Source organism: Stegastes partitus, unplaced genomic scaffold (assembly GCF_000690725.1).
Source record: "Stegastes partitus isolate 25-593 unplaced genomic scaffold, Stegastes_partitus-1.0.2 Scaffold1917, whole genome shotgun sequence".
In the NCBI taxonomy this organism is placed as follows: domain Eukaryota; kingdom Metazoa; phylum Chordata; class Actinopteri; family Pomacentridae; genus Stegastes; species Stegastes partitus.
Genome location: NW_007579648.1, coordinates 56,346 through 80,561, shown reverse-complemented (window position 1 = coordinate 80,561; position 24,216 = coordinate 56,346). Strand labels below are relative to the sequence as shown.

Sequence of the window (24,216 nt, the reverse complement as noted above, 5' to 3'; positions counted from 1 at the left end):
TGAGCTCACTGTCAGTGTAATCCCTCACAGTCTATGAGGCACCTAACAGTATCTGGAAAAACAGTCTGGACTTTACACACATTCCCACTGAACCCAGAAATGTTTTATTCTGTCACAGAAGAAGAAACAGTACAAGCTGTGGTGCCTTAACACTGAATGAAAACAATCAAATTCCTCCCTTTGCTTGCTAGTCTCTGGTAGGAACCATCTGTGCATCGACCGGTACAGTCTTCATTCTTCAGTGTAACGCTGTTCTAGCTAATTAATGCAATGAATATGCCCCGTTTTGATCCCTGTGGACAAACGGTAAGCCAGGGATTGTCTTGCTTGAGGACATTTGAGCAGAGGTGTTTCCCGCAAAGCAAGTTTGAAATAGCCAAGCTTTCTTTGTGTTAGCTGGTTCAACAAAACCTAAACTCTCAGTCTGAGATAATGGTTGCCACGACGGTGGAGATCAACTTTCTTTGGTAACCAGGCCTTCTTATTTCGACTTCTTTGGGTGTTCACATAAAAAGATGCATCATGTGACTCATCTCACGAATGATGTGGCAGCTACTTCAGTCAACAGGTTGTTAAAATGGAGAGCTATGAAAGATATTGAAATTTATTACAGTAGAAAGTGCTGCTACTGCAAATGATGCAAAGACAAATTCTGGTGGAACATTGCTAATCATATGTTAATGTATTTATTTTACTGCTTAGTGCGCTTTCAGTTCGGCTGCTTATTTCTAACTGACAGCTGCACATTAGAGCTCTGAAACTTTAAGCTTCATTAATCTAACCATAATATTAAAAAAAAAAAAAAAAGTACATTTAGGTCCGAAACGGTCCCAATATTAAGGACATCACTTTCATTTTTGGCTGAATACAAGTGAAATTAATGTTATTAATTGAATTTTCTCTGTAATAAATACCAGCAGAATAATCCATTTTCTAATCTGTGTTCTATCAGCTGCAGTACCAGCAGTGTAAACGGATTTGACAGCAAATCAGAGTAAAACATAAAAACATATTTATGTGATTTCTGCATCACCAACTAAATACATGTAGGTTTCCCATGGCAACACAATTTACAGTGTGTGATACAGTAACTGCACCGTTTCATTCAGTGGCATTCCTAACATACAGCACAACAAGTTTAATGATATAACATGTTCCCTCAGCTGAGAAACGTCAGGGAACGAATTGGTGAAAGGGAAACGCTTCTTACAGCCGATTTAAATCTGAAACTCTGAACAAAACCTCAGTTGCATGCAGGTTCGTTTCACAGCATATGTTACCATGGTGATTTAACAGGTTAATAGAGAGACACTTTAGTGTCATTGCAAACTGTGACTTTTGGCTCAACATACTGAGCTAAAACCATGAATTTTGCTTCTTTGTACAGCCCTCAAGGTAGATGTTTGTCATCGTCTAAGTTTAAACTCAGGTGTTTCTTTGAAGGAAAGTCTGTCTATTGCATCTGCCTTTTGGGTCCATAGGTTAAGATAATGCAGGGGTTAGCTGTTAACTTTGTGTGTGTGTTCATATGTGTACAGGAAACTCTTCTGGAGTGGTGCGATGAACAGGAGCTGAATCTTATTCTCACTACTGGAGGAACTGGCTTTGCACCACGTGATGTTACACCTGAGGTACACACACCAAGACCTGCTTGTAACTGTGATTTAAACAAGACATTCAGAGACTAAACTAGGAAGCCCTGTCTGTAAATTAACTAAAGGATATACCCTTAATTAAACAAAAAAATGATTTTGGACAAGCAAGTGCTTGAAATTTCTTAATTAACCGAGTTCTTGTGATTGTGTTGTAGGCCACCAGAGAGGTGATAGAGCGAGAGGCCCCGGGTATGGCTCTAGCCATGCTGATGGGATCACTCAACGTTACACCACTAGGCATGCTATCCAGGTGAAGACTTTCTGTTCTCACTGCTCAGTTAAGCATGATGTCTACACCAGGGGCTGCACTGATAATCTGCTCTATTCTAACCAGATTAGTGTGTGGTATCCTGTACTGCTCTAATTGGCTTTCTTCTGTATTGTTTTTCAGGCCTGTTTGTGGCATTCGTGGTAAAACCTTGATCATCAACCTTCCAGGGAGCAAGAAGGGCTCCCAGGTACACTTCTTTGACTTTAGTCACTGTGCTGCCTGTGTAAAAGGTGCAATGAAAAAGTTCTGAGTTTGTGCCTACAACAAGTGAAAAACCATATCCGACTGATATTTATCCACCATCCTTTGCTAAATAGTCTTCTTGAGCAACAATATACCACTCTGAGTGCTCCTGTCGCATTTGGAAAGCAACATGGAAGTCTTGTTCTGACCACTCGCAGGTAGACGTTTGTGATTTTACTGTGGACCTTGAACCTTGTGCAAACATCAGTGTTTCAAACTGACCTGGCCTACATGTTGAGAATCATGGCAGGTAACAAGCCAGATACCTAATAGTTGTATTCAGTGGAAGAGTCTGCAGAAGACTGAAGAATACACATCAGTTCAGCAGCCTGGTCAAGAGCACGCTCATAGTTTTGTTTGACACTTTCGGAGTTGTGGACCATGCATTTGGTCTTCATGTTCAGACAGTAAATGGCGTGTTCCACTGTAATATCCTAAACCGTCTCACGTAGAACATTTGACGCAAACTGAATTGTGTCATCATGTTAACACTTTTGTTCACAGCACATTAAACAGAAAACAAGTATTTATTCCACAGCCACACAATCATCACTCTCCACCCAACCTACTCCTCAGATTTGTCTCCTTCTTTCTCTTCCCCAAAGTAAAATTTAAGCTGAAAGCTGTACGTTTTTACACAGAGGAGGAGATCGAGTGTATGTTGCAAATTGTTCTTGAGGCACTTCTGGAATGGGACTTCCAGGGAGTGTTCCCAATATGACAGTATTGCTAGGAGCGTTGTATCAGTGCACAGGAAGACTACTTGGAAGAGGATGTCAACCAATCTTAAATCAAGAACCGCTTTTGGTTTTCATAGGTCTCGGTACTTGGAACTTCTTGATTGCACCTCACACTCTGCTAAATTTGCATACATCTTAACTCATACAGTCTATGCTAACATGTTACTTATGGGAATCTATTTCCATGTATGTGTCTGATAATGTTGATAATGCTACATATGACAAACTGCTGTAGGTGTTGTCTTATCTACTTTTCACTTCAAAAGTTAACAAAGTATGTCATTTGCCAAGGGGTCCAAACTTTGGCATGCATCTTCTTTTAAAAGGAATATATGTTAATTGGGTTTTAAATGATTTTTATTTAAAGAAAAATGAAATATGATAAAAATCTGTGCTTTTTAGGGCACACATTTTGGACTTTCTCATCGGAGAGAAAAGACCTGGACCTGCAGCCAGTTTCTGTAGATTTGCCACAAAAAGCAATACTTTTTAGTTTACACATTACCTTTTAAGCTATTGTTACCATACAAATATTAATAAAGGCAGTTTTAAAACTGCACTCAAAATTAGGCGGTTTTATTCATGCTACAATAGGTACATGGTGGTCTGCTATGTGGACAGTCCTATTGATCCTCACATCTAACACATGGGAATGTAGCAGCTGGTTACAGATTAGGCTGTAGCACCTCGTTGTTGTGATCATTCCTGTTGTGATCCGAGCACAGAGGGCAGACGTAGGGCAGGATTTCTGGAGAAATTAGGCATTACTACTGTGTTTGGACTCCGTCAATAGAAAGCATGTACTCTTGCAAATGTGTACATGGATGTGAAAAACATGAATTGGCCTTTAGGAGAGAGCAGAGCTAAAAGAAAAGTTAACAAGTTAACATTCATCATGTGGACACAAACATGACCCCAAACGCATGGTAGTGTTCTTTTGTATCTACTGGTCTATTAAAGGTAATAACATGTCGCTGTCGAGTTTTCAGCTTGTTCTGCAGTTGGTCAGTTCATGCAGCTTTAGGGTATCTACTGTACATAGTGATTAGCACATGATATGAATAGGAAACATGTAGCAATAACAGTCCAGCTACTGCGACAGATTAGGAAATAATACATCAAACCCCAGACCTGTGTTGAAATGCGAAAAGCACAGATTTTGCCTTCTCATTTATCACACCTACATGACACTTGCTAAATATTAACTTGGCACAGTGATGATGTTGGTGGTTGTCTTTGGTTACTGGTTAAAAATGCTCCTAAATGACACTCTGTTGTTTTCTCCAGGAGTGTTTTCAGTTCATTCTGCCAGCTCTGCCTCATGCCATCGACCTGCTGCGTGAGGCCACGGTCAGGGTTAAGTCCACACACGCCGCCCTGGAACAGCTGCCATCCCCTTCTCCTCTGCTGGCCAACACGCACACCAACACGCACTCTAACACACACACCATGGAGCGTGGCACCCAGTGCGAGGAAGAGGAGGAGGATGAGGAGGAGGACCGGAGGAGAGGTCGACATGCGCACAACCACCACCACCACCAGCATGGCTCCTCCCACATCACCGCAGCCGCTATCGCTGCCAAGGTAACCAGTCGACAGGACATACCAAGACCAGTGCTACTGCTGCTGGAAACTTGACAGATGAAACTTTAATGATCACTGTGGGGAAATTGGGTCATTGCAGCAGCGGGCTACTGTACTATAGACAGATGCTGCTCAGATGCTATAGGCTGCTGCAGGACTCTAAACAAATCCACATATTAGTAGTAAGTAACTAGACAGCAGGGCTCCTCATGAAGCCAGGGTGTCTTATTTGAATTTCAAATATAAATGTTGTGATAGTATCATGAACATTCACAGTAGGAAAGGGATCCTAGTTAAATTATGGCCTGTTACTGTTAGCCCCGACATTCACACTTACTAATATGCGGTATGTGTTTAGAGACAATTAAAAACATGCTGTATGCCGGAACACATTGCAGACCGAATGTGATTCTATCAGTCTGGCCACATCTGCAGGTGGCCTGGCTGGGACTGCTGGCGGATGTCAGGCACATGCAGGACATACACTGTGACAGCATGCTTAAAAACTAAATTAAATAGTGACCTTACTTCACCTTTGTGAGTGCTAGTAATACGCTCTTCACATTGTACAGTAATGACCACTTCAGCACCTTGTCAGATAGTGTTGCATTGCATTGTGGGTAAATTAGAAGATGACCCTGCTTTGTCTTTTCTATCGTTTTTTTTTTTTTAATACTCTCGGATAACTCTTCTTCCTACGTGGTGCTGTTGTTCATCTGAACACAAATTAATTAATATCAGAAAAGTTAGCAAGACTAAAGAAAAAGAAGCTTACAGATGCCTTCAGCTTCCTTCTGCCAGGCGACCCTTGTCCTGTGGACCGCCGCATCACGCAGGGCTGTCAGGGTCCTTGTTTGGTGACAAATGTGCCACTTCTGTCTACCTCTTTGGCACATTGTGATTTAATATAAAATTGGAACAATAGAAACTATATGAGAATGTTTATTTCGATCGTGTTTACCTGCAAAAGCCTGTGATGAAATGTTATCAAAATATCACAGATCACATGTACATGATCACACCTGGAACCACATGGCAACAAATATGCATAGAATCCAGAATAACACAAACTCCAACACCAAACCTATTGAAATGCCTTTGTTTATTTGTGTTTCACATATTAAAAAGAGAGCTTCTCAACATTTGTATACTAATCAGGTGGGTCTGTGGGTGTTGTGAAATGGTCTTACTCCACTCGGGAGAATTACACTTGTTTGAACGAAGATAATGTGAATCAAGGTCGTTGCCTGTTTCAGTCATTAGTATCCAGAGTTGGATAATAATTACACACGTGTTCTGGAGCAGCCAGTTAATCATGACGATGTCGACACTTTGTAATTTCATATCATTTCATCTCAATCACCTGTCTGTGTGTCTGTGTGTGTACGTATACGTGTGTGCATGCCTGCATGTGTGTATGTGTCCATCAGACAAGCCATGCTGTGGTCATGGCTAAGGGGGGTCCCTACCTGCCTGGCAACACACCCGCCCCTCCCTCTCATTTCACCTGCTCCTGTACTCATGACCAGCAGGTGAGACACTCACACATACACCTGTCCTCCTCCTGTCATTGGTCAGTCCATCATGTCTGTCAGTCTCACACTGCAGGGCCCTGTTCTTCATACATTTATAACTGAGTTAGCCTGATTTGGTTGTGGATAATTTGAGAACAATCCTGGATTTTTCAGTTTTTCTGTATCTTGAAATTGACTTGGAGCTGTTGGTAGACCAAATCTTAAAAAAGAGCAGGCCTTTTCACAGTGAGCTGGATGAAGGGTTTTCAAGTTAAACCATATACATTAGCAGATTTTTAGATATCAGTCACCCTCCTCCTAATTTATCAATATAATACAGTACGTGTTGATATAATTACGATTTTATATGCATATATATATAGTAACTGATAAATTTACCCTAAAAACCCAGGCACTTTCTTGCAATTTTTTGCTCCTGTTCACCTTTTTACTCACTGGAGGCTCATTTTTTACTGCAGTATAAAGTTCTACACCTTTATGGAAGAAGCACAACCATGCTAGAAGTAGAGAGAGCTCAGAAATATCTTCTGTGCAGTATGACACAGTTATAGTGGCTGAAATTGGAAAATGAAAGTTGAATTACTTTTTTGTTTGTTTTTTTTAACTGAAAAAAAAAAGAACGGGACTGAACATGTCCAACATTTTTATAGTGCCCCCAGTTATTACCTATGCTGGAACAAATTATCTCCACATGCTATAGATATTTTACTACTTAGATTTGTTTTAATACTTGTCTTTGATTTGCTCTGTGTAAACACAGCCTGCAGTTCAACTTAGTTCTGCTGAAAAGTTCCTGAATTTTTGTCATGTGACTGTTGATCACAACAGAATCACTATAAATATTAAGGTGCTTTTGATAACCTATCAACATTTTAAGCTTAGATGTTGTAAAATTTTCCAGCATAACAGAACAAAAGTTAAAAATCCAACATTATTTCAATATTCACAGCATATAAATGAGAATTACTAAGCTTAAAGGACACTAAATCAACAGTTTTATGTTAATGAAATGCACACATGTAAAGTGAGGAGGGTTTGCATGTAGCAGGAACCAGCATCCTAAATTTTTATCTCTGCACATGGTTCTTGTCTATCTGCTCATTATTCTAGTTTTACAGCTCGCAACGTTTGTGTTATGATGAGTGACATCAAGCTCAATTTCAGCATCAGGCAGCTCTTCAGACTGATAAACCTCAGACAAACCCACTGTTTGCTTCTTGCCCAGCACCACACATGACGGGATGGTGAGAATAGTGGCAGCTGCCAAAACAACCAATCTGTGGCGTTAAATGCTTGACATCATCACAAGCGAGAGCCCAAGTAGATGCTAATGTTTTTCTGTGTCGACTGAATGTGTAAATAGGCAACTGTTTGCTAACAAGTTCACATCTATCAGCTTGTCCTGCTTCCCTGAAGTGGCTTGAAAAGTCAAATAATACTTAAAACAGTCAGCAAGTATGAATATTAAAGTATTGAGTATTATTATTGCAGCAGGTTTCTCAGCTTGAAGACAACCAATATGCAATTGCCATTAAAAAAAAATAAAAAATTAAAAAGGGGCGTGTCTGTCCAACAAACCATGACAGAAGAGTTTAGGAAACAATCATGAGTGCCAATCACGGTTTTGACTTTCCTCTCATGTTGCCTTTAGTTCTTACTTTATTAAGAATGAATGACATTTTTCTAGCTGGCTGACATGTTAACCTGGAACAGCTGAGGCATATATGAAGAACAGGGCCGCCCTGACTGTAGAACCAGCAGAGATGTTGGTGGTTGAAAGCTGCAGTTTGTAGGTGTGATAGCTATTTACTTTGCAGCAAAACAGCTGGAAAAAAGTTTTGGTATAAAAAATTGTCCAGTCGCAAACTTGGTAATTTAGTCATGAGAACATAGAAATGAAATCATCCGTAAGGGATGCCGGACACTTCAGGCCACTCATGACTGATTTGTAATTCCTCCTTGTTGACTACTGGTTGATCCTGATGTCACTCAGCAAATCATCCTGCCAACACCAGGTCAAACTTTTTTACATTTTCTTCACAACAGAATTTTTGTATGTTTTTGCCAATTGATTGCAATATAATAACTCAAACAACTTTCTATCACTGAGGAGACATTGCCAAAACATGCAATGTATTTTTCTACCTTCCAGGAAGCCACTGATTTCAGTTCATTGCAGTGTGGTGGGGTTGTAACAGCCATATGAAACGCATCTTGTCTACAACTTGGAACTTTTTGCAGTCCATCAGGGAGAACATTTAAGCCCTGTTCACTTGAAACCAGATTTACCTGAAGTGCTCATGTGATTTTACAAACTGCAGAGGTTGTTTGTTCTTAATCCCACTCAAATGTTCCGCTGTATGTATGCAGTGTGTCTGTAATTCCAATTCAAATGACCTACTATTTCTGTTCCAGACGCAGAGCTTTAAGCCCTTTTTTCCCCCTTTTCCGTTTGAATAAAAAGCTACAGTGAAATCCATTAAAGAGAACTTTGATAGTATTTGGGTGCGTTTGAAAGACCTATTGAAAGAAAGTGAGATCAAATTGTATCTGCAGATAATCCGTTGGTCAGGGATTTGCTCAGTAGATTTGAGCGAAACACAGACTTTGTTTACCCCCATTCGAATGTGCCACACACTGAATTCCTAAATCACATGAAGTCCCCGCTCCCTACGGTCTGATTTTCTGCCAAGAAAATCCAACGCTGAAAAGACATTGTACACATTTTGCTGTGCCTTCACACCCTCTGTAACACCAACCAATCTGTAATCAGTAATCAGGTAATGTTGTACAAGTCTTGTACAAATCTTGTACATCAGTAGATAAGATTGATGACAGCAAACAGCACACACACGTATATATTTTGTCACCACCAATTAGTCTGAATATACAGCACTGATAAAAACATTCAGCAGTCTTATTAGATTCAGACTTAATCTCGTCAAAGTCCCAATGAAGTCACAGGTGGTCATCAGATTCCTCACTTTACATAATTTCAGAGTCAGGAGCAAAATGTGCCACTCCCTTATTTATTTTAGCGGTATGTTGAAGTGATAAGAGTTTGTTGCTTTGCTAGTTGAACGGTGAGACTACAGTAGTCGCCACAGTTTTAGCTCACTGTAAAACAACTGAAGAAAATTCTTTGACTAGCATTAAGTGTGTCTGTGTGTGCGGGTGTGTGTTGTGTGTGTGTGTTTGTGTGTATGTGTGTGTAGATCCCGGACTCGATCATTTCTCGAGGCGTTCAGGTGCTTCCTCGAGATTCGGCCTCTTTAAGCTCCACCCCTTCCGAGTCACCACGGGCAACACAGGCAACCTCCCGCCTTTCCACCGCCTCATGCCCGACACCTAAGGTACACACAAACTTTCATCCACACACACAGAAATGAGCGCTAGCAAATTAGACCCGCTGAAAATTCAAATCACTTTCAGCCATAGAAACGGTTACAAAAACATGTGTCACTTTGCATGAAATTTCAAGTTTCCTGTCTATGCTTTGCAAGATTCCTAGAGCATGCCAAATATATGTAAATGTAGCTTTACTGGTGATGTCCCAACAGTTCCCCATTTTAAAAAAAATATCAATAGACAGTTCCTGCATGATTAGAGTTTCTGCCTTTTTCCCAAAACTCCTTCTTTCACTGTACGTTATTTTCAATGTTTTTGTCACTAATTACAACAAACTCCCAGAAAAGAAGAGGTTGTCAATTTGATTCCATTCCAATTATTGTGAGATTTTTTTCAGGTCCCAGTGTAACCATCTTGATCACTTACAAAACTGTTACAAAGGGTATATATGTTAGTATATATCAAATGGAACTCCCAATTCTCTCTCAATTTGGCTGTCAAATGTATTTATCAATACAAAGCCGAATGTAAAAGTTTGTGGTCGGATGTTGTCATCCTGATTCATTTTCACAAAACACAACTGTCTGCCTCTCGGTCACAGTTACAGTTACCTTGACTTAGCAAATTAAAGTCTCGGGACTTGTGTGTTGCTTGGAATTGAATGGGAGTGAATGGGACTGTGAGGTTTGGCAAAGCTGATGTGTAAATATCTTCAGTTGTGCTATGTACATGTAAAAATTGTCCCAATTAATGTAAGTCAAAGGATTATAAATGGAAAAAATGTGAAAACTCAAATTATGCTGGAATTGTCTTTAAGGTCATTTTTAGATTACAACACTGTTTACTTACTGACGCCTTCAGTAGAAACAGGCATATTTAACAGACAGGATTTAGTTCTAATGTACCCCATTTACAAGAAGATTTTGTCGTCTTTTTTTTCCTTTTTTCTTTTTTTTTGAGAATGAAGCCACCCTGTTCACTGACCTCCTGTTTTAATTTGCTGTTGATGTCTTTTGCTATTAACACAAACTCAGCATTTCCTCAGTGTTTACCTGTCGATTGGATCAGTGCATCAGTCATATCATACTTACCGCTATGTTGGTCTGAGTTCCTCATTTCGAACACAAACAATGTTTGAAAATTATTTCCAGTCACTTCCACTCCTCACTTTTTTCATTTGTCATTAAGGTGCCTTCGCTGAAGCTTGACACTTGCCTTGATAAGTTAACGTCTTCCTGTGGCTCAAATGGAACAATCACTTCAATATCTGATGATCTTTTAACTGTGTGCACACCTACCCCAGGCTGTGCACAGATACAGGGCAGAAACAACACATACTACACACGACACAAAGCTTGAAACCTTTTAAAGTGTGTGGAATAATTCTCCATTTCTTTAGTAGAATTTTAATTTGAAATGCACAGGTTAGTGTTTCATTGACAGAGATGAAAAAGTATAAAGGTAGAGGTGATTGGAATGAATTAGAATATGGACAACTGTGTTTCTGTTAAAGCTAGAAACTCAGAGCAGGAAGGTGGTGAGTATGATGTAACTCTGATGTACTGATGGCATTAGTCTTGTAGAATTTATGGTATTCATTTTTATTTACCAGGAAACTGAAGTTTTTTTTTATTATTTTCAAACCAAGGCAAAGACACAGCTTTTAAAACATGCTGACAGAGCACAGAATTAAAAACACAACGATGAATTACAGCATGAACACGTCATACGTGGAAAAAGTAACATGTCGTCACAGCTTTTACAAACTGTTTGACAGAAGCTGTATTAGGAAAGAAACTTTCATCATAGCAGATATGGATGAGACACAGTGGCTCATATCTGACATGTGATTCAACAGTAAGACTGAGATGATAACCCAAGATGTTCCAACAATAACCCTGTGTTGTTCTGCACAATCAGGAAGTCAGACAAAGACATGTTTGTTGTGACTGTTAGACTACAATTCATGTTCTTTATGTTTCCTTGCCCTCTGTATAAAACTAAACTATTAATAGATAAATCAACATAAAAGCCTATCCTCTTATGGAACTGTGGTGTATGATCACTCCTTACACACATTTGCATCAAACAATGACCAAATATAGAATATCTGTCTGTCTCCCTGCAGGTTCAGTCACGATGTGGCAGTAATGAGAACATTCTGAGAGCCAGTAAGTTTACTGTGTTCGAGTGTGTGTGTGTGTGTGTGTGTGTGTGTGTGTGTGTGTCTCATTAACATACCGGCTTTACAAAAGAAGCCTGCACAGTGTACAACATAGAAACTTTATGGTATTGTTTGTAGAAGCATATTCCCTATTGACTCACACCAATTCTTTTTAATTGTGTGTTTTGCGTTTGCGCAGGCCACAGTGCAGTTGACATCAGCAAAGTGGCACGTCGTCACCGCATGTCCCCGTTTCCACTGACATCAATGGACAAAGCCTTTATCACTGTTCTAGAGATGACACCTATTCTGGGGATCGAAGTCATCAACTACAGAGGTGGGTCGCCAGAAGGTGTGTGTTTGTCTGTCTACAATATATGCATGTCTTCTCTGTTTCCTTTGTTGTACATGTAAAACAATCCAAGTCTCTAAATCAATCTAATACTCCAAAGATTTTCAATTGACTTTAAGTCGGGCAACATACTTGTTCAGATCATAGCTTTACTTTATTCTTCTTTGGAAAGTCTAGTGTGATTTTGGCAGTTTGATTTGGATGGTTATCATGCTGGAATATTCCTCTTCTGTCATGCTTCTGCAGACTGGGAGTAATCTGCTTAGCCAGAACTTTTGGTATATCCAGGCATTCATGGTGCCTTCTGTAAATCTAATCTCTCCAACACCTTTTGCTCTCATGCAGCCCCACCTCACCACACTCCTCCCATGTGTGTGCTTTACTGTCAGGACTATGCAGTCACTGTGGTAGTCCTGGTCAGGTTGATGCTAAACATGCTGCTGGACCCCATCTGAGTCCAATACATTTATAAAAGAATGTGCTGCCAGTATTCATTAGGCTTCTTTCCATTTCTTTAACAATGCTTAATCTAATATTCTTATACTGAGCAGCAAGCAAGAGGGGTTTTCCAGGATGCTGTCCATAGACGTTAATGTTATGAATTGTCCTTCACACTGTCTGAGCTGTCACACAAACTGTGGTACTATGGCTCATTTGGTACCTTCTGATTACTGCTACAACTGTGTTTCTACAAATGTTTAATTCATTAATCTTCAGATATTCTTTTACATCTTTGTGAAGTCCTGCAATCAGACTTTTCATTTCCTCTGACAATTCTTTTCTATGTGGAGCCATGATGCAAACATGCAGATGGATGCAGCCCAAATGTTCATTTATGTATTCTGACTTATTAGAATTCACAGATGTTCTCACTTTTGTATCTGTGATCACAGGTTTTCTGACTTGTGTGTCAGTGATCACAGGTTGTCACATTAGAAACAACGCAGTTATTTAGAAGTGATACCATTTTTAATCATTTAACATTTAAGTGATATTACTCAGAGGTGCACTCACTTCTGTTGTGTACTGTATCCACACACACTGTAGTCACTAGTGTATTATTGCTAATCTAATGAGGGCTTTGTTGTTTTATTGTGGTTAGCACTTAGCTGAACAGTGTTTTGGACTGTCCTCTGCAGATGGTTTGGGGCGAGTGCTTGCTCAGGACATCTATGCCAAAGATAACCTTCCTCCGTTCCCCGCCTCTGTTAAAGATGGCTATGCTGTACGAGGTGAGACCACTAACACTGCCTCATATTTTACTTTACATCAGATGCACAGATAGAAAACAGGATTCATGACAATGTCATTAAACATCTGCATTCATCTGTTGATTTATGTTCATTTATTTGCTGACAAACAAGGAGGGAAATTATCACACATTCAAACTGTCCTCATGGCTGTTACTTGAACATTAAAAATCAATGATCATGGTCTAATTTTCATGATTAACTTGATTACCATCATTATCATTAACTTGTAGCTGCTGACGGCCCTGGAGATCGCTTCATCATGGGAGAATCACAGGCTGGACAACAGGTCAGCTCTAATACATTAACACTACTAGTACCTTGTATCATGACTTCAGCAATGCAGCTTTCCTAACAACAGGACTAGTAGCACCTCTAAAACTTTATTAGCTGTTTTATTCTGAGCAATCTGACCTTTGTGGGTGATACAGTTAGAAAAATATGGTACCTTCGGTATTAGTAGCACTGCTATTAATAATTCTGGTGCTGCTACGAGAAGTACATGGGCACTGTTTTCATGGTGCAAGCACCATGACCAGCACAGAGTGGGAGGTTATGGATGCACGGACTGTGTGGGCACGGGCAAGCACACCTGCTATTTCGGTTCAGCGCACAGAAAAGCTGGATGAGGTGAAATATAGATCAGAAGGTGTGGTGAATAATAAGTACACTCACATCACAGGTCTCATCGCTAATCACAGGGAACAACAGTGATTCAACGAACAGAAAGAGCTTTTCCAGGAAATCGTGACTCTGCAGACAGAAGCAGATGGAGACTTTTACAGTTCTGATGCATGTCTGATCGTGGCACTCTTCTAATGTAGCAATTTATATTTTTATGTTTATTTAATCTACATATAGTGATATAAAAAAGTCTATGAATACTTTGGAAATAAGCTGATAACACACAAACGTTTCTAATTTTTCAAACTGTTGTTGAATGTATCCCTTATAAATTCACAGTATTGGTGGAAAAAGTAAGTGAATCCTGGAAGTTAATGACTTGTCATACCTTATTGTCTCAGCAGTATCTTCAAACAAGTGTTCCTGGTACAGTAGCTGTTGATCAAACCTGCAGAACGTTGAGAAAAAGAGGAACTTTGGGTCATTCTTCCCCACAGCACGGCTTCAGCCCAGCCTTGGTCTTACATGTCTTTGTGTTGGGTGAAGGCTTGGTCTCTGAATGGGCCCCTCTAGAAGGGCTGATTTTCTTTGAAGCCAGTTTGTAGTAAATTTACTTGCTAATGTTTAATGCCATCACCCTGCTGCGTCACCCAGCTTCTGCTGACCTTCAACTGGACGACAACCCTATCCTTAAAATACCTCGACAGACTTGGGAGTTCCTTTTCCCCTGGGTGATACCAAGCTGTCCAGTTCCAGAGGCAGCAAAGCAGTCACAGATCACGATCCCTTTTAAGTCAAAGTAGCTCTAATCCACAGCTCCAATCTGGTTTCATTAATTGGACTCCAGCTTGTTAATGCCTGACTCCAATTAGCTGCTGTTGATGTCATTAGGGTTCACGTGCTTTTTCCAACCTACACTGTGAGTGTTTGAATGATGTATTCAACACGGACAGGCACCATATAATGATTTGTGTTATTAGTTAGAATAGATTGTTCATAAATGTAACTCAGATGAAAATCTGTCTGTATTTTAGGATGAATGTATACATAGTTGCACATTAAGTGACGGACTTTTGTTGCTACTGTACATTTGTTACAGACATGTTAATGCATTTTGAAAACAAAACCTGACACATTACTTTCACCATAAATATTGGAGAAGGAGACAGTTTTGCGCAGGACGAATTATTTCTGTTACTTCGACACCTCTAGTATAGACTGTTGGAATAATGTCTGACCAGTGTGATTTGTGTAACAGTGTGTGTTGTTTCGTTGTGACAGGATGGTGCTTTAATTTAATTAACGGCTGTATGCACGTGCACTATGCTGGGTCGCAGTACTTCTCAAATTACAGGCTACACATTTATCACAAATAAATGTCCTGCTGCCTTCAGGTGGCTGCATGGGTAAAGATTAAAGGCTACTGTTAGAATCCCCCACACTGATTTGTCTTTAGATCAGGGCAGACTAATCTACTGACAGTCCTGCTGTTATCATAGTAAACAGTTATTTTTGATTCTAATTAAATTCATTTACTGCTTGGGAAGTGTTCAAATTAGATTTGTTTTTATACATTTTAGGTGTTATTCTGTAATTTGAATGACTTTATCCCAGAAACAAGAATGTCTAAGATGCATTTTTACCAAAATATTAACAAGTTGTGTTGTCCTACATCATTTCAGTGAACCTGCCTCCTGTTCGCACCTCTTATTACCAGGATAGAAATTACCACACAGATCAGATAGGTCAGGAAAATACCAAACTGTCTGAATTCTACTTTATACTAGTTTTAGCATCACCATGAAATCACTGCTAAGTGAGTACTGCACTACTGTAGGTACTACAGCAGTTGTACCTGTAATACTACCACCACTACTGCTCCCCTGTAGTCATGCTGTTAGTAACACTACCAGCCAATGTTGTTGCTGTCATTACCAAAACCAGCAAAGATATTGGCGCATTTTTATCAGTGTCCGTGTCGGTGCTGTGTATACTTGGTTCTGCTCTGCAGCAAATATATGGCTGCTAAATGCATTTGTGTGTGTGCAGCCAACCCATACAGTGATGCCGGGACAGGTGATGAGGGTGACCACCGGGGCTCCGATTCCCTGTGGGGCCGACGCTGTGGTCCAAGTAGAAGATACAGAGCTGCTGAGGGAGTCTGAAGATGTAAGAACACTGTCTAGTTTTAACACTTGTGCTTGCTAACATGCTCACTGGTGGGATCACTCTACCTCTGTGTATAGAAAGTACATGTTGTATCGGCAGGTCTGGTGATATTGATGGGCTGTTTGTTTCAGGGCACAGAGGAGCTGGAGGTGAGGATTATGGTCCAGGCCCGGCCCGGACAGGACATCAGGTAAAATGCAAACAGAATTCTGAAAGCACCAAGCGGAAACTAATTGCTATCACATTTGCATTAGAGAACCATCAGCTGGCTGTGAGTGTAACGCGTTTGTGTGTCTGCCCAGGCCGATAGGTCATGACATCAGGCGAGGGGAGTGCGTGCTGGCTAAAGGGACACATATGGGCCCGTCAGAGATCGGCCTGCTGGCCACTGTTGGAGTGACCGAGGTCAGCGTGCACAAGTTCCCTGTGGTGGCTGTCATGTCCACTGGAAATGAGGTACAAGCACATTAACAGATGCAGATGCACACAGAATGCTCTTTCTCTAGTTGCTCTTATTTTTTTTGGGTTACTACTACAGAATCAGTACAACAGCTGACTATATCTGTGTCTGTGTGTGTGTGTGTGTGTGTAGCTGTTGAATCCAGAGGATGATCTCCACCCAGGGAAGATCAGAGACTCTAATCGCTCCACTCTTCTGGCTACCATCCAGGAACATGGATACCCAACCATCAATCTCGGCATTGTTGGAGACAAGTAAGAGCATTGTAACTTTTCAAGAAGTCTGCTCTGTCCATGACAAACCCAGTTAACCCTTTGAGGCCCAAACAGTTTCTTGGTGTTTTTGCTCCTGTCAGTTTTGCCCACTTTGCCCAGTTTTTATGGCAATATAAAGTCCTGCATGTCTATTGAAACAGTGCAACCATGGCTAGTAGGAGAGAGAACTTTAAAATGTCTTTTGTGTAATGTAGTACAGTTATTCCATAAATTATGTACAATCAAAAATAAAGTTGAATTTCTGTGATTTTTCATTTTACAAACATTGAACAAACCTGACAGTGCTCAGAGGTGTTACTAATACTAGTTTGTTGCTGAATTTTAAACAAGACACAGAGTAAAGTGATTTTGATGAAATATGAGGATTTTCAGCTTAGATTTGACTAATATTTTCAATGGAACTACACGCCACAGATGATTAGTTCAAGGACCGTTGGAGGGTTGAAAAGTTCATGATTCTTTCAGTTTTTACAGTTTCTGCAGATTTAGATTTTGACAAGTGGTGTCATCTTGTGTTTTTGTTTTTAAAGATGACGTGCCTTTTAGAACCTGCCGGTGGTTTTGGGGATGCAGAGGATTATTGCTAATACATTTACTGCAGCAATTTAAAATTAAATTGCACTGTGATAAAGTTGGGTGACAAACAGGAGTCAAATTTGTAGAACAAAAGTCAAAACTGAAATCACACAGGCAGAAATATTCTGATTTGTAGTCCTTAGTGTAAGTCAAGTTCCAGAAGAAGCTGGATCCCACATCTCCCATATATTTGTACCTCCTTTCCTGTCCAACACCCAGATCTTTCAGACGTCACATCTCTAATTTGCTGTCTTTGATTTTGACAAGTTTTTGATTTATGCTGTCCAGTCCAACATAATCCTAATGACATTGCTGCGACATCAACAGGGTTATTTTCTCAGAGCTGACAAAGCTCCTTTCCACAGTTGCTTTATACGGGTAGCTCTGCCACCAGTAGTAAACTGAGTCTGATGTATGATGCTTGTGTTTGCAGCCCTGATGACCTGCTGTCAGCTCTCCATGAGGGAATCAGTCGTGCCGATGTCATCATCACCTCAGGGGGTGTATCCATGGGAGAGAAGGTACCTCTCACCTATCACACATCTCCTCTAACTACTTAAAGAATCAACTGACATGTTGAGCAGAAATTTCATCTTTCATAAGAAGTCAGCCCTTATTTTCTTGTCCTCTTTCACAATATATCTGTTTCCTCCCTGGTTGTCCCACAGATCTGTTTCTCTACTGTAACAACAAATGAAAGCAAGTTTGGTTTTACAGTATTGGTGTTCTGAGTGTCTTTATTTCTGTGTATCAGGACTACCTGAAACAGGTGCTGGATATTGACCTTCATGCTCAGATCCACTTTGGACGAGTCTTTATGAAGCCAGGGTGAGATGGGGAGGGGATGGTCTGCCTTGGTGCTGAGGGCTTTCTCCCACTACTGTCAAGTACTATAGTTGCTATTCCGTCCATCACCTCTGCTGTCACTACTGCTTTTTCAGCTACTACTGCTACTAGTTTCCCAGCTAGTACTGCTTGTACTACTGTTAGTAGCTCTACTCATAGATGGTTTTTGCTGCACAGAGAAACATTTGGCTCACCCTAAAGACACGTCAGTCATTCCCCACAGAGGTTTTAGCCAGTACCAAAAAAAATAAAAAATCAATGGCACCAACGTAAGAATTCAGAATAATTACATTTCTACTTTTACTTTTAATGCTGCAACTATTTTGCCATAAAGCTATTTTGTTTACTGTTGTGACTGCTGGTTGTTCTACATATGATTAATACTGTGACAGTATTAGTGCTGATAGCAGAGCTGTTAGAACTGTTGCTAGTTCTTCCTGATGCTCCCACTCTCTGATACTATTATGACTGATGGCCTGTGTGTTTCTGTTTTTCAGTCTTCCTACTACCTTTGCCACAGTTGACATTGATGGAACACGGAAACTCATCTTTGCTCTGCCAGGTACCATATTTACATCTGAAGTAATTGTGTGTGTGATTTGGGCATTGCCAAGTGTGTATCTCCTTTGTGTCTGGTCTCTCTGGACCCTCTATTCAGTGCACTCTGGCTCAACACCTATTCATATATTATTAGTATCTAAAGCCACCACACATTTGCTTTGTGTAATCTGTACCAAAAAAGTAGACCCACGTAAAGCATCAACTGTTAGAGTGGTTGGCACGGTGTAGCACATGATGCTGTTTGCTTTCCAGTACGCATGCTTGTCATGTTTGTGTTTTAGGTGTGATCTTTTTCTTTAGACATAAATCAAGCATGATAATGTATTTGAAGGTAGCGGTGACAAACAAATTGACGATGTTCTGATACCAACAATCTGTCAGCAGGGTGATGACAACACCTGTAAACTTTCAGTGTGTGGTTTCTCACATTTTCACTTGCATGATCCAATCGATCTGTAAACTGTCACCCAAACTTTTCCTCTACACTAGACCAACATCATCAGCTTCAACCTGTTCTCTTGCTGCCCTCAACTATTTTATACTGTATAAACTTTTTTTTTTTTACTGGAGTACTATCAGACCTTTAGCAAACAGTGTCACTACTGCTGCTACTGAAGCTCATTGCCTCAAAACAAGCAAGTAAATTTTAGCAGAACCTTTAATTAAATTAGTTTTGTTTTTTTTTTTAATTCCAAGCATCATTTTTTGACCAAGATCAAATTGACTGATTAGCTATATTAAGAATAATTGTTATTTATATCAAGGAAGTGCTACCAAAATGTGGCCTAAATATAAATCCATGTTCATGCAGGCCTTCTGACAGTTTTCTGTCATTCTTTTCCTCAAAGACTGTATAAAAAAAAGAAAAAAAAAAGAAGAGCAATATATTAAATTTTGCGGTATGTATTAAAGTACAGTCGTGACTTGACATTCTGACCCTTAACAATCAAAAAAACTTGCTATCTGATATGTTTTTAGGAAAAACAAACGGAACCCATAAAAAAATAGCCTTAACATACCAAGCTCATGTAGAGACTAGCAGTTTGTTCATCAGGTCATCGACTGACAGCGTTTTTTTCACTCTCAGATGGAGAGAGATGCAGCATTTCAAGTGACACCTGGGTCACTCTATAGCAGGGCTTTCCAAAGTCTGACACACACACACACACACACACACACTGACAAACAAATACTATGCTGTTTTGAACTTAACTTGTAATTATCTAAATGAATGCTTCCTCAGTGCCTTTCTCATTTTTGAAACACGTTTTTGATTGAAGGACTTGGTTCTCTTCAGCTCATCTTATTGAACTTGTCCATTCACTTCTTTCCTCAAAACACCATCCAGCCTCCATTTGGACAGACTGAGGGATTCAAAGGCAAACCCAGCATGCTTAATCTCCAAGTTGGCAGCAAGGTTTTGCAGGTCACATGCTTGTTAGTTTGTACTTCTTTACAAATCAGACACCATGGTGATTGAGGTCATGGTGAGGGACCTGAGCCAACCCAAGTAAAGTAATACCGAGCTCGAGGTAATGTTCGTTGTCTTACATCACTATGTCCTGCTCAGTCTGGTTGTGATACTCCTGGTATCAAAGTAGTTTTATTTTTGTAATATAGTGTCTTTCATGAGCTTTGTGCTACAGCTATCACTGCAGCTACAACTGATGAACGTGTTGCTGAAAAGGCCACGCCAGCAGCCAAATGACAATAGCTAACTTTGTATTTGAAAAACCTCGATGCAGCTGTTCCTGTCACCTTACGCAGTGCCTTTGCCTTTGCATCCTCACACCCCTGCAAATACCTGCAGGAAATTCTGTCTTTATGAGCCCCTATAGAAGCCTCAGTACCTCTGAGTAAAGCACAGCAGTTATTTACAGCTGTGTTGCAGTTCCACTGTTGTTGCCAGTGCTGCATGTCAGTGATGTTGTCATGGTAATGTACAGGTATTTTACTGTGTAGTGTCACTTTAGTCTGTGATTCAGGGTGTGTTAGATTTCTACTCAAGCACTTTGTATGTAATAATGTTGTTGATGGAAACTTCAACTTCAGCGAGAGTCCATGTGCTGAAAATTAATTCATTGAGGATCCCAAATGATCACCTTAAGCCCACGCTTAGAAACTTGGTATTTTCAAACTGATCTGTCACTTCCTGCTTATCTAGAACTAATATGAAGCTGTGTTCACATTATAGTCAGAAACAAGTCAAAAGAGGATTAACAGGGCACAGAAGTCCAACAAACAGCCAGCTGACTTCTTGTCATAATGATTTATTTGGCAGTTATATAGTCATTCTGTTGTTTGAAAAAATCCGTAAACAGCATTTCTGGTAACTGCAAATAAAACCTGCACAACACTTAGGTGAACTTTTGGATCTTTCTGCCATTTGGACTGCTTCAGCTCAGCTATGTGTTTTTTTAAATCTCTCTGTCAGATCATCTTTGTTTGGTTAAAATCTGGCCCATTCCAAATAGCAGATTTTCTTTATTTGAAATGTTTGTTGCACCACTCAACTTAAAGCTGAGTTTCAGCTGGACAGCCACCCTGACATTGTCCAGGAAGATGTCACATACCAACATCCTGTTCCTTTGTAGAAACCTTCTGCACTGATAACTGGCAGTAGAAACATGTTTGATGCTGCTTTGGAAAAAAGCACAAACTGTTGAAGTTATACTTTTGTTACATTAAATTCATAAATGGTTTAGAATTGATGGTTTTACCATCATTTCTCCATTGACGACACTGTAGTGTGACATCAATAGTGCCACATAAATGCACCATTATGTCTAGTTCATGCAACCAAAGCATCTCGTGGATAAACAGGATGATCAAACAAGCAACTCAGCCAGATTTCTTCTGTGGCTGTGCTGGGAGCGCTCTCCACACAGTTTTGCTGACAGCGAGTTCTGTTGTCTTAGCGCACGGTCTCCAGTGTTGGTTTTGACTAAACATCAAGATTCATTTGTTCACTATGTACAATAAATTCACAGCAGTCTGTCTGGGTTGTATTAGTGCAAAGAGACATCAGCAACTAACACATGCACATACAGTACAACAACACCGTGCAAGACTTACACTGTAGTCTACATTTATACAGCAAAACCTGCATGTGATGTGTAGACTGTACTAATAATCCAGTAATTATGTAATTCAGTTGTCAGTATTAGTAATTTTTCCTTCTTTGTAACCGGTGTTGTGTTGTTTTGTAGGTAACCCAGTGTCTGCTGTGGTGACATGTAACCTGTTTGTGATTCCTGCTCTGAGGAAGATGCAAGGCATTCTGGACCCTAGACCTACCATTATCAAAGCTAGGGTAAGTAGGAGACACACACACACACACACACACACACAAACAATGCTAAACTGATATGCAATTAAGCGTGGAGCTAATCCTAATTCAGACCTTCCTTACGACAGATCCATAAAAGCAATATTAATATCAATATTATATTTACATTAAAAGTAGATTTAAACATTTCATGTTGGCCCTGTAATGCCTGGCAACCTGTTCAGGGTGTACTCTGCCTTCACCCTGGATGGATAAACTTTAAACCCAAAATAATAAGTGAACTTTGTGAAAGACTACCTTTGAGAACCAATCAGTTGACTGCACAGTAACACAACATTATAAATGTTGTACCACTATTATTAACATATTTGTGACAAATACTATAGTGATATTTAGAAATGAGTCTTATTTTCAGGGTACCGCTGTAGCTCACCTGGTTGAGCTGGTGTCCCATGCACAGGGCTACAGTCCCAATGTGAAGGTCATGAGTTAGAATCCCGCTCATGGCCCTTTCCCACATGTCATCCCCCCATTCTTCTCCCTTACTTTCCTGTTGCTCTCTCTCACTGCACTTTAATAGAACCTTACTTTCTGTCCTTATCTCCGTTCACTTTCCAGCACCACTAAATCTCTCTAAATAACCTGTTAAATATTGTTTGTCTAAACAGCTTCATATTGCATACAGACACAAGAATGGCACTGCAGCTCTCATCTCACTCAGGATAGCAAATAATGTATTTCCCAAAAAGACCTAGCTACTCCTTTGAGTGGGAAGCTGTTTATCTAGAAAATCTTTTAATGCAATTATTTTGTTTCTGGACAATATGAATAGTTCATGAGTCATTTATCTGTTGTGTGTGTGTGTCTTTGTCTTTTAGCTTTCCTGTGATGTTAAGCTGGATCCCAGACCAGAGTACCACCGCTGTATTTTAACCTGGCATCATCAGGAGCCACTGCCCTGGGCACAAAGCACAGGTACACACACACACACACACACACACACACGCACCTAATCACACACACTCACACTCTCTAATTCAGACACACAGACTGAGTCGCCCATGCATGATCCCTGCCCCTCTCTCTTCAGGCAACCAGGTATCCAGCAGGCTAATGTCAATGCGTAGCGCCAACGGCCTGCTGATGTTACCTCCTAAAACAGAGCAGTATGTGGAACTGCATAAGGGAGAGGTTGTGGACGTCATGGTCATCGGACGGCTATGATGCAGGTATGTCAGGCTCTGTCGTCTGTTTTATTCACCTGTAGTCGCACAGGAAGCCTGCACGTGTGTTTGTCTTCGTAGCAAAGGTGGACAAAAGCATAAAACTAACGATCCCCCAACATGTTTGTCTCTCCAGACTGAAATGTCACTCGCTACCGATTACCATGGCAGTGCCAGGACTTCTTGTCTGGACAGGAAACGGGCGGGGGCAGGAAGTGATGCATGTCTACCTGGTCGCCATTAGCTGTGATGTCATATGCAACAGCCAATCGGAGCCAGCGCAGGCTGAATCCTCATTGGTCTGCTCTGAGGAGATCACTGTATTTCAATGGAGAAAAAAAATGTGAAAAAAATATATAAAATATGAGATTTATTCTGTAATATTATTATTATCCTGATGATAATGATTATTAATATTCTTAATTAATATTCTATTTATTATTATTATCATGGTTCTGATTGAATATTATCATCTTAGTAGTATTCATGCCCTCTACTCTCCTGTTCATTTGCTTTGTGCGTTAACATTTTTCCCTGGTAGATTTAGAGATATAGAGACTTGCCCCTCCTTCGTCCACTCCTCCTGACCTTTTTTCTCTTTCTCTCACCTTCCTTTTCTTCTTTTTCTACTTCTAACTTTACTACTGCTCTGTTCTGGCGTCCTCTATCCTGATATAGAAACCCTTTGATACCTGTCCCTGCAGTATCACCAAACCTCCTCTTGGACCACTCTGACCCTAACATCAGTATTGACTGAAATGAAGTAAAGGCTGATGAAGACATCTTTTGATCGAAGCTGCTGATAAAGTTTTGTGTCAGTACAGTAAATGTTACTTTTTTTTCCTAAAAAAAAAATGACAAAAGAAAATATGAGGATCCTTTGTAATTTTAATTTAGTTATTTTTTTTTCTCCAGATATAACACTTTCAAACTATACTGAGACACTAAAGCTTATCATGACTCAGTGAAAGCCATGAAGTTCTTCTAGGTGGGTCAGTGGCTCATCTTTTAGGGTCATGGTGAGGCAGGACTTAAATCTTCCCTCACCGTA

The 24,216-nt window shown here is 40.1% G+C and overlaps 1 protein-coding gene across 1 annotated transcript in view; it reads left to right on the top strand.

The window, feature by feature from the left end:
- The window catches only part of gphna (gephyrin a), a 29,213-nt gene extending 5,681 nt beyond the window's left edge, over positions 1-23,532 (top strand). Inside the window, exons 4-24 of the mRNA XM_008302988.1 lie at positions 1,539-1,631; positions 1,811-1,905; positions 2,047-2,113; positions 4,197-4,493; positions 5,924-6,025; positions 9,244-9,381; positions 11,505-11,547; positions 11,740-11,877; positions 13,032-13,124; positions 13,376-13,431; positions 15,816-15,935; positions 16,067-16,125; positions 16,238-16,391; positions 16,528-16,649; positions 17,680-17,767; positions 18,001-18,074; positions 18,590-18,654; positions 21,863-21,966; positions 22,821-22,917; positions 23,033-23,171; positions 23,302-23,532. Coding sequence (XP_008301210.1) covers positions 1,539-1,631; positions 1,811-1,905; positions 2,047-2,113; positions 4,197-4,493; positions 5,924-6,025; positions 9,244-9,381; positions 11,505-11,547; positions 11,740-11,877; positions 13,032-13,124; positions 13,376-13,431; positions 15,816-15,935; positions 16,067-16,125; positions 16,238-16,391; positions 16,528-16,649; positions 17,680-17,767; positions 18,001-18,074; positions 18,590-18,654; positions 21,863-21,966; positions 22,821-22,917; positions 23,033-23,166 — 2,139 coding nt within the window. The 3' untranslated portion in view covers positions 23,167-23,171; positions 23,302-23,532. The remainder of the gene's footprint in view (positions 1-1,538; positions 1,632-1,810; positions 1,906-2,046; positions 2,114-4,196; positions 4,494-5,923; positions 6,026-9,243; positions 9,382-11,504; positions 11,548-11,739; positions 11,878-13,031; positions 13,125-13,375; positions 13,432-15,815; positions 15,936-16,066; positions 16,126-16,237; positions 16,392-16,527; positions 16,650-17,679; positions 17,768-18,000; positions 18,075-18,589; positions 18,655-21,862; positions 21,967-22,820; positions 22,918-23,032; positions 23,172-23,301) is intronic.
- Positions 23,533-24,216: the final 684 nt, after the last annotated feature.